Here is an 11,596-nt window from a genome sequence, read left to right on the forward strand (position 1 = left end):
AGACCCAGTTTTGATCAGATGAATTCATCTAGCCAACCACCACCAACCAACTTGTTAACCTTCAATTCTCTTGACTTTTTAGGCTCATGGTAGATCATATATGTATAAGATTATTAATTTTGAAGTGTCCCTTGAGAAATTTGATCAATTGGTGAGATAGCTTATTAGAGAAATTAGTTAAGATACTCAGCCAAACTAGGGTTTCCAAGGCAAATCACCTCCAAACTCTTGAAGAATGCTTGACCAATGTAACATGTAGAGATCATTAGGACTCACATATGATGCTTATAGAAATTTTGGATCAATCCTTGGTTGTGCTTTTAGCCATGAGGTTCTCAAACCATAGGTATGAACGTGATGAGTTTTGATGATTATGCCATACCTACAAAAGAGTTAGGCAAATACAAAGACATATTTTTGGTATTTTGGTTAGTGAAATGATAAAATACAAGTATGATACAATCACATAGTGCTTGGTGATCTCTCCCAAAACAAACCCAATGATAAAGGGGTAAGGATAATGCCAAAGTATGATCCTAATGCTAATGCATATGATGAAATTGCATGAGGGGTCTTAGGGTCAAAATTGGGGTCTTACAATATGGTGTTGATTGATCGTATTCATCATTTAATTTAATTTTTCGTAGCTTGCTTGTTTCTGAAACTTATTTGAAATTCACTTTTCTCAGTTCACATAAATGAATTTGAGGAAGGTCAAATTCGGGATGAGAAGAGGATCACAATGGTGGTGGTCTCGTGTCTTGAAGTTACCAAACAATGAAACTCCGGTGAGAGCTCACCGGAGAAGATGACCGGAGTATTTCTCAGGTGGTATGAGTTTGGACCAGACGCGTTGGCATTTCGAAATGTTTTGATTGGTTGAATTCAAACTGGATCTTGTGTTCTGATTGCAATGTGTTCCATCGTGTTTCTCATCATTTGGAGTGTTGAATCTGCCACATCAATTAGTGAGGTGTGATCCAACGCTCCTGGTTTTTTATGATTTTATTTCTTTTTCTTTTATTATTTTAAATTTCTTTTTGTGTAAAAACTCGTGGTAATTCCATTTTTTATCAAAAAATCCCAAAATAAATTCTAAATTTCTCTTTTATTTTCCTTCATCTGATTTTTATTTTTTCACATTTTATTTCATTAATTTTCTATTTTTTATGCATTTTCTATTTTCTCCTTTTTTTTAATTGGTTTAAATATACTTTTCTGCATTTTTAAATTCTAAAAAATTTATTATATGTTTCTCATTTTATTTCCAACCTTGCATAATTTTCTTAGTCATTTATTTGGTGTTTTGAAGGACTTTGTGGATTTTCCATTTTTATTCTATTTTAAAATCATTTAAAAATACCTTTAATGCATTTTTATTTCATTTAATTGCATTTTTTAATATTTTTTGACCATGTGGGCTTCTGTTGGCCTTGGATCATGATGATTTTGACTTCAAGTCTCATCAAACTCAATGGATCTTGGGTGTTGATGGGGTGAGAACCCTAATCCACTAAAATGTATGATTGATTTTAATGATGACTTGATCAAATTTTTGATCCAATTTGAGTGTGAGCTCTATTATACCCTTCTTCTTCATCTCTTTCTTTTTCCTTTGATCAATTGGATGGATTTGTGTCCATCTTGTTCATGATGTGTGGATTGGTGCTTGATGAACTTTCATCATTTCAAATCTACCTTCTAAGTGATCATGAATCATTTAAGGTACTTTGGATTGATGTATAAGTTTTTCCTAATTGTCATGAAATATGGATTGAAGTAATGGACCATCCTCCTAGCCTTTGTGCTTGATTATCCCCTTTCTTTTTATTTTCTTATGTGGCATAGCTTTACGAGGAGGATTTACATATCATTTCTCTAGCATGTATTAACATAAACATTATTATTGTCCGACCTCAGATAGTTGTGACTTCTACATAAGTCCAATTATGATTGCTTAACATAGCACTAAATTTGTCCAAAGGAAATGGTATTTTTATAAGTGAGATTGTAAGTCTTATATTCCTCATGGTATTGTGTGAAAATGTTGTTCCTTTTCCATTTGTGAGAGCTATTTGATGGATTTGTGTCCATCTTGTTCATGATGTGTGGATTGGTGCTTGATGAACTCTAATTATTTCAAATCTACCTTCTAAGTGATCATGAATCATTTAAGGTACTTTGGATTGATGTATAAGTTTGTCCTAAATGTCATGAAATGTGGATTAAAGTAATGGACCATCCTCCTAGCCTTTGTGCTTGATCATCCCCTTTCTTTTTATTTTCTTGTGTGGCATAACTTTAGGAGGATGATTTACACATCATTTCTCTAGCATGTATTAACACAAACATTATTATTGTCTGGCCTCAAATAGTTGTGACTTTTACATAAGTCCAATTACGATTGCTTAACATAGCGCTAAATGTGTCCCAAAGGAAATAGTATTTTTATAAGTGAGATTGTAAGTCTTCTATTCCTCATGGTATTGTATGGAAATGTTGTTCCTTTTCCATTTGTGAGAGCTATTGGCATACTTGTTGATTTTATCCAAGTTGAAGCCCTTCTCATATATGATGTATAGGTTCATATTTTCATGCTTGTGAGTGGATAGTTGAGTGTTCTTCAAAAAATGACCAAAATATCTTTTAATCTTCACTAACATATTTTACTAACATGTTACTTGTATTAACTTTTACTTCAAAGTCATTTACCTTTATGCCTTTTTTTGTCATTTATTTTATGCTTTATGTTTAACATTTCATATCATATTACTCGTGATTATGTCATTTTTGTTCTTTGTCCATTTGGACCATTCTTTATGTCATTGCTAAGAAAACTTAAAAAAAAAGAACTTGTTTATCTTGATCCATGTACTTGTGGTTACTATCCTTGGCATCTTTTTGAAGTTATGGACTTAGAATTAGGATCTTGACCTTTGCTTTAGGACTTGGGACTTGAGACCTTGGAATTTATCTGATACCTTTGGCTTGGGATTTCCTTTTGAAGACTTGGATTGGTTATTTTGGTTTCATCTGACACATGGATCACCATTTTCTTATTTTGCTTGCTTGAGGCTTAATCCAAAGGATGGAAATTCTTGCTTGACTTATGTCATAAAGCTTGTTATCTCTTGGTTAGATATTTCTTCTTTAGCTTTTACTTTACTGCTTTAGGATAACCTCTTCTTCTCCTTCCCCTTCTTTAATTTTCAAAACCTTCTTGCTTTCTAACTTGAACCTCTTTCTCAATAAACCTTGACTTTTTTCAAATGATTTTCAAAACCCTTTTCTTAATAAATGCTAATTTATCTTAAGCATATTTATACCGATTTCAAAAGACTTAAAAAATATCTAACTCATTCAAACCATTTTGTACCCTTGTGCATTTTTTCTTTTAAAAAATTTCTCAAGGTATTAGACATGAGTCATTTCCATAGTTGAGTTATAATTCTCCTATCTCCATAGTATTGATGATAATTCTTTTCCATCTGATGGAGCTAGTGGCATACTTATTGATCCTTATCCATGTTGGAGCCTTTCTCATGATGATGCAAATTTCTCATACTTGTTGGTGATTAGTTGAGTATTCTCCGTAAAATGAAGAAATGTCTTTTCCATAAAAAATGAATAAAAACAAACATTTTTGTTATTTTTACCATGAACTACGAGGTTTTGATCCTCTATTGCACTTTGTTGGTACGTAGGCATGAGACTTCAAAAGTCTTGGTAAACACCAAATCATAATAAAAATGCTTCTTTTCCCGTCCCTCAAATCTTTTAACAAACAACACCTTTTTCAAACTAAAGTGTACATATTTTCAAAGAGGCTCCCATGGAGTACCATGGATGTTTAGGGTGTTAATACCTTCCATTTGCATCACTAACCCCCGAACCCTTGTTATCTTTTTAGGTTTTGTTTTAAAACTTCTTTGGGTTTTATTCGTGCTTTTTCCCTTTTCCTTTGGAAACAATAAAAGCGCGGTGGCGACTCTTTCTTTGTGAGTTAAGTTAATCAATAGCTTAATCTAAAATAATTTACCACTACAATGGGAAATCACCCTTTGGACTGGCCTTGTTTAGATCTCTCTATTCGACACACATTCGAACTTTTCCATCTTTCTTGGGAACATGTGCTATGTTAGCCAGCCACTGAGGGAGTTCATATTTGATAAGGAAGCTTGCATCAATCTGTTTTTGGGCTTCCTCTTTGATCTTTATGGCCATATCTATGCGAGTTCTTCTCAATTTCTGCTTGACCGGAGGACATTCCGGCTTCAAAGGAAAACAGTTCTTTATAATATATGTATCCAACCTTAGCATGTCTTGGTAGGACCAAGAAAACACGTCCATGTACTCTCTGAGAAGCTATATCATTCTCTCTTTGACAGTTGGAACAAGCAAAGCTCCAATCTTCACCTCTTTTCTATCTTTTTCTGAACCCAAGTTGATTACCTCTACTGGTTCCTTGTATGGTTGAGTGGTTTCTTCCTCCTGCTCGAGTAACTTGGAGATCTCATTAGGAATCTCTTTAACACTTTCCTCTTTGGCTTCAAATACCAGGAATTCAAAGTTGGGAGAGGGAATAAGGTCATGGTTTTTAATGGATGTTTCATGAATTAATTTGCACATGTGATTATGCTTGAATTTATAAACAAATAAAGGTGGAAGTGTATGCAAATGTTGCAAGTGATTTTTATATTTTTTGTTTTAGAATTACCATTTTTCAGAAAAAGCAAAAAGTAAAAACAAATAACATGGAAAGAAAAAGGAGTCACTTTTATTAATGATTGTCAAATCTTGAAAGAAAAGCCTGACACCAACTCTTTTGCCTTGGGCAGAGCAAAAGGAAACATTTTTTAAAAAGAAATCCCTATAAAATACTTTTTCGCCTTGGGCAGAGTGAAAGGAAAGGACAAAAAAATATTACTTAGAAATATGAATAATGGACGAGACATCAACAACAATCCAGTTTTGACAAACCACTCCATGCACAACAAGGATGGTGAGTCCTTTTCAGGATCGTCTTCTATAATAGCACTGACTTCAGGCGGAGTGAGATGAATGAAACCTCCGCTACAAAAAACTTCTTGAATAGGGTGTATGACTGCATCCTTTTTGACAACCTTTGTAGATGAGGAAGAAAAGCCAAGACCTTCTCGGAACTTGTTCTCAGGAAAAATCATGACCTCTCCCCAACCTTCAGTTGCACCACTCTTAACCATTTTCTGCGCATCTTAGAGAGAACAAAAGGATGGTCCACTTCTCTTAATATCTTGATCAATAATAAACAAGGCTTGGAATTGGGTTCCAATAGCATCTTCAGGTTTAACATAAGAGAATGATGAAATGTGGCTCATAATAAAATCATGTTCTACACATACCATCACCAATTTCCCATTCTTTACAAATTTGAGCTTCTGATGAAGAGTAGAGGTGACTGCCCCTGCCTCATGGATCCACGAGCGACCTAATGAACAACTGTATGTTTCTTCAATGTCTATAACCTGGAACGTGATATGAAAAATGTGAGGACCAATAGTCATAAGCAAGTCTACCTCTCCAATAACAGTTTTGTGGGAACCATCGAAAGCCTTAACAATAATCCCACTACCCCTCATTGGAGCGCCTTGAAAATATAATCTGGAAAGTGTTGATTTAGGCATCACATTCAATTACGATCCAGTATCTACCAGCACACTGGAAAGAGTGTCACTCATACAGTTCATTGAAATATGCAACGCCATATTGTGATTTCTACCCTCTTCAGGGAGCTCTTCATTACAAAAACTCATATTGTTGCAGGCAGTTATGTTAGCTACAATACTGTCAAATTGACCCACAGTCACGTCATGATCTACATATGCTTTTTCTAAAACCTTTTACAAAGCTTTCGATGAGCATCCGAGCTCATTAACAAGGACAACACGAATATCTTTGATGGTATGTGCAACAGTTTCTCCACCATGTTATACTCGCTTTTATTTATCAATTTCAGCACTTCATCATTATCCACCTTCTGATTTGTAGCACTAGACAGACCAACCTTCTCAACTGGAATCTCAACCTGAGTTTTCCCTACAGCGACATCTTCAGTTTTTTAGGAGGTGTAGAGACAAACACATGCCCACTTCTTATGACTCTGCTCATATCAGCAATATTAACAATGGAAGGCAAAGGAACCTCCACTCCATCTTCAATCATGGTGGATTTATACTTGTATGGTATAGCCTTGTAAGATTTATAAGGAACTGGACCGGGAAAACTGATAACCAAAGGAGAAGTAGAAGTCTTTCGGATGTCGTAAATGATCTCCATAGGCTTGGGAACATTGAACTGAGGTACTATAACATTAACTTCACCATCATTATGGTTCCTATCATAGGTGATTGTGATAGTCCTTTGATCTAATAACTTCTGAATATCTTGGCATACAAGAGAACATGCATGCAGATTTACGGAGAAAATTCTACGAGCAATGTAATTGTGTTCATGATCAATGAAGGAAAGCCTTGTCAAACTAGCATGCATTCTGATTAAGGATTCTTTGATAAACCTAACCTCGAAGACTGCAAATTTTCCTGGACAACCATGCACCATGTTTACTGAAGCTCCCCTATGCTGAGGTAAGTTATTAGCTTGCACATTTAAATTAACATCTTTGAAGGATAAAATACCACCTTTAATCAGCCTTTCAACATCAAATTTTAAGAAATAACAATTCTCTATATTGTGACCAGACGCTCCTTGATGGTACGTAGAAAATTGATCAGCTTTGTACCAATAAGGGATTTCTTTTAGGACAGCGGGTGGAGATCAAGTCTGAATGTGATTTTTGGCTAACAAAGTCTGGAACAAATCTGCATATGACATTGGAATAGGATCAAAATGGGGTGTTCCTTAGACACGATTATTGTTGTTGAACTGTGGGTTAGCCTGTTGTTGAGGTTGTTAATGTTGTTGACTAGATTGTTGAGTAGGTTGTTGACGAAACTGTGGTTGATAGGTTGGAGCTGCACTGATGGATTAATGATTGGAGAAAAGGTTGCGACATGATGTGGTTGATACCTTCTTCTTTGTCTGTCACGCAAAACGACATTAACTTCATGTTCCTTTTTCTTAATGAACCCACTTCCAAACTTCTTAACATTACTGGAAGAACCCACTTCTTTAGTTAAACGTCCCTCATGGACTGCCTCTTCAAGCCGCATCCCCATGTTCACCATTTCAGTTAATTCATTTGGTGTGCTCACGATCATACGGTCATAGTAAAATGAACTCAAAGTCTTTAGGAAAATCTTTGTCATCTCTTTTTCCTCAAGCGGAGGACAGATCTGGGCGGCTACCTCACGCCGTCTCTGAGCATAGTCCTTAAAACTCTTTTTATCCCTCTGAGACATGGCTCGGAGTTGGTCCTTGTCCGGTGCCATGTCTACATTATATTTATATTGTCTGATAAAAGCTTCTCCAAGGTCATTGAAAGTACGGATTTGTGCACTATCCAAACTCATGTACAACTTGAGGGCGACACTAGTTAAGTTATCCTGAAAGTAATGGATTAACAGTTGATCATTATCTGTCTGGGTCGATATCTTGCGAGCATACATTACCAGATAACTTTGAGGGAAAGAGTTTCCTTTGTACTTAAAGTACGGCACCTTGAGCTTGTGCGGAATCTTAACATTGGGAACTAAGCAAAGATCAGAAGCATTCTTACCAAACAAGTATTTTCCTTTGAGGGCTTTGATTTCCTTTCGTATTTCAGTGAATTGATCTTGAAACTCGTCCATTCTATCATCCATTCCAACACCTTCACTTGGAGCGGTGTGGAAGATAGGTTCTTCATTGTAAGGAGTAGTGTGTACCACGGGATGTGGCACAATCATCACGGTGGTAACAACTAGAGCTTCGGTAGCTTATGGATGATACCCTTCTGGAATATAATTAGGAGGCATGCCCTAAGGAAAACCGAAGGGCATGTGGTACTAAGGAGCACTGAGGGGTGCCATAAAAACCGGTGTAGACACGATCTTGGAGATCACGGTTCTTTGAATAGTCTCTTGAGAATTAGGTGATAGTTGATTCTGAGCAGCCACCGACACTTCCACGATGTTTAAGAGTCTTTCCAAGCTTTCTTTCAGAGTGTTTACTTCTTCCCGAAGCTCCTGCTTTTCTTGGTCGAGTTGATCCATCCTTCTTTGTCGACCTGCCCGAGTGTTGTACAAATGATACAGTTTGACTAATGGAGACAAAAGACACGAATGAGTTTCCTGGAATGCAAAATGCTTGCATGATGCATGATGTGCTAATGAAAATGAATTTTTTCAAGGAAATTTTAATAATTATTGCAAACATTATAAAGGATAACATTTTTGAAAAATCCAAAAGAACCTCATTTCGTTAATAAGTGGAAACAATACAAATCGGAAGTTTTAACTCTTAAAAGTTCTAAACAAAACAAAAAATAATAAAATCTAGAATCTAAGAGTCTTAGGGTATCCCATGAGAAGAAGATCCAATCTCTCCTTGCAGCTTCCTATTGAGCTCCTTGATCTGGTCTTCCATCTGAGTCTTCTCAATCACAAGCATGTCAACAATCAACTTCCAAGCAACTGGGGCAGGAGGAGTATTTGGTTGAATGCTAGAGGAAAATAAATCCTCTTACACCTTTCTCTTCTTGCTGGCAAGATCCTCTTCATTCTTCTTCTTCAAATGCTTTTGGAGTTCTTCATTCTCATTATTGACAAACTGGTTTTTGTTCTTCCAAGTGTCCCTTTCTCGTGGTACCTTGGTCAAAGCAATCCGAAGTTTCTCCGCATCAGTCATGAAAATCAAAGTAGGCTCTCTAGCGGCTATAGGAAAAGGCCCATGGAAAGGATAAGGCATCTTCAACTTGATAGCCTTAGCTTGTACCCATTGAAGATAAGGCTCCAAAGAAACATAGTTTGGCTTCCCTAGAACTTCTCTCCTCTTTTTATGGACATGACACCAGGCATGCACAATCTTCTCCTTAAGGGCTTTTTTATATTTACCTTCTTTAAAGAAGAGGCCTTCCAAAAGGATATTGCTTGGTTTATCTTTCATAGGATATCCAAGCTGACGACGATATTCTTTAAAATCTCCATAAGTGTCAATGATCTTCACTTAATCGTAAGCATGACTATACCACTCAATATCAAAGTGTGTGAGAGACATAATCTTTTGTGACCATAAAAGACCATCCTTAAGATCCCAAAAAGCAGTAGACTGAGGCAAGTGAGAAATAAGCCACTTGTAAAGCAAAGGCACACAACATATAATCATCCCCCCACTATAAGAGTTTCTGATATGAATGGAATGGTAGGTATCTGCAAGTAGAGTTGGAACCGGATTTCCCATCAAGAATATCTTAATAGCATTAACAACAAAGTTGTCAACATTAGGAAAGAGGAACAATCCATAAATGAGCAAGGCAAGAATAGCCTTGAAAGCATCCATACTCTTCATACTAGCAAAGTAACGAGCTTTATCCATCAGAAACTTAGTTGGCAACCCAAGAATACCTCCCTTGGTGATCATATGAGCTTTAATATCAGACATCTTCAAATGAGTAGCTTCAGAAATAACTTTAACCTTAGGAATCTCCTTCAATCCAGAAAATGGGATCTGATCAGAAATAGGTAATCCAAGCAAATAGGAATACTCCTTTAGTGTGGGCATAAGCTGGTAATCTGAAAAGGTGAAACAATGATACAATGGATCATAGAACTGGACTAGTGTAGCAAGAATTCCATTTGTCATGTTGGTCTTCAATAGTGACAGAAGTCTCCCATATCTATCCTTGACACCTATTGGATCAGCAACCAAATCCCCTAGTTCTCTTATATCTTCTAGCCTATGACTCTTGGAAGTGTACTTTTGAGTTCTTCTTCTTCCAAAATCCATGGTAAAAAAGTTCATGTGATGTTTTCAACAAGTTTTTTTAAGCTCCTTGAACACTTAGTTAAAAATTATGAATGAATGCATCAATGTATGGATGCACAAACAAGAACACAAACATATGGGGTTCAAAGGTTTGATGTCACGAGCATGGAGTCATGGGTTCAACCATCCTAAAAGGCATGTACTAAGGTTTTTTTGTACCTATAGAACAAGGTTCTAAGAGGTATCCAAAGTTATCAATCCATCTTTTGGATATTACTGTTACCCTGATTACTCGGGAATCAATAATATTCTCAAGAGAACCTCATATGAGTGTAGCATCGTGTATCAACTATTTCAGGTTTACACCTTCATAGCCATCGCACTACGTCCTAAAAGGATGATGGGGTAAATGGATACTAAATTCCTCAGTTTCTCAGGATCCTGGGTCGAAAGTAGCAATGCTGTCAAGATTACTCGTTTAACAAAGACTACCCTAAAAGGGGCTTCCACTAAGTGGGGGATTATCAAGCAACTTGTTCGGGACTACTCCACCCAAGATTTCTCGACTATACCATCCTCATATCTTATTTATGTACTCAAGTCCGGGTTAGGACATATCTCACCACATATGAATCACCAAAATAAACCCAAACAATATAACGAACAATATAATAACACAAATATACAAGATAGGTTTAACCCTCTTGGGGATGTCCCCAGTGAAGTCGCCATTTTTGTCGCGGTGAAAATCAGAGACCAAGTTATTAGGTTAACATGACTCGCAAAACAAAATATCACCATCGAAATTTAATTTATCTAAGGGAAGGGGAAAAGATCAAATAACCCATAAATATGCAATGCAAAATAATGCAATAAAGAGATTGAACGTCTGGGGGTTTGTTATGAAAAGGGAAGGTACTAGCACCCTAATCATCTATAGTATCATATAAGAACCTCTTGAGATATTTCTGTTTGGTTATTGTTATTTGCTAAAGATTGGGGAGATGAGAAGAGAAGTGTGTTTTATTACTTTTTTTTTATTTGAAAAGACATAAAGTCCTGTGCCTACGTACCAATGAAGGATCAAAATCCCGTAGTTTGGGGTACAAATAACAAAATGATTTGTTTAGTTGATTTTAGAAGAAGAGACAAATTATCATCATAAAGAGAATACTGATCTAAACCACCATAAATATGAGAAGATGGATCTTTGCATCATTATGAAGGAAAGGCTCCAACTTGGATATAGAATCTACAAGTATGCCACTAACTCCTTCATATGGAAAATAATTAACATCAATTTCAATCATTATTACGGGGTAGGAGATTTATATATCAACTATAAAGGTGATTCATGTCTAGTCTCTTTCGAGAAAGGGTTTAAAAATGAAAAGGCCAAGTGGCAAACGTTTTGAATGAGATTTGTGTTTTTTAGTCTTATATAAAGAGTTTGATATGCTTAAAGTTTTTTTGAAGCATTTATGAAGAAAGAAAGTTTGAAAATTCAATTACCTAAAGTCAAGGTTCTTTTTATGAAAGAAGTTGAAGTTTGAAAAATCCTAAGATTGGACTAGAGTTTAGAAGGGGATAAGGGGCTCAAGGTGGGTAAAGGAAGCTACAAACACACACAATGAATATGCACATGACAATAATTCAACTATAATCCCTTTCCCTTGGGTTGAAACATAAGCACAAG

At 36.1% G+C, this 11,596-nt stretch overlaps 1 protein-coding gene across 1 annotated transcript; it reads right to left on the reverse strand.

Annotated features, from left to right (window-relative positions):
* Nucleotides 1-8,658: 8,658 nt before the first annotated feature.
* Nucleotides 8,659-9,921, reverse strand: LOC127136643 (uncharacterized). Its single transcript, XM_051063180.1, has 2 exons — nt 9,216-9,921; nt 8,659-9,107 (listed from the first exon to the last, which is right to left on the reverse strand). The coding sequence occupies exons 1-2, from the start codon at nt 9,919-9,921 to the stop codon at nt 8,659-8,661; spliced, it is 1,155 nt and encodes a 384-aa protein (XP_050919137.1).
* Between the last annotated feature and the right edge of the window lie 1,675 nt (nt 9,922-11,596).

This window comes from Lathyrus oleraceus, chromosome 4 (genome assembly GCF_024323335.1).
Source record: "Lathyrus oleraceus cultivar Zhongwan6 chromosome 4, CAAS_Psat_ZW6_1.0, whole genome shotgun sequence".
Taxonomy (NCBI): domain Eukaryota; kingdom Viridiplantae; phylum Streptophyta; class Magnoliopsida; order Fabales; family Fabaceae; genus Lathyrus; species Lathyrus oleraceus.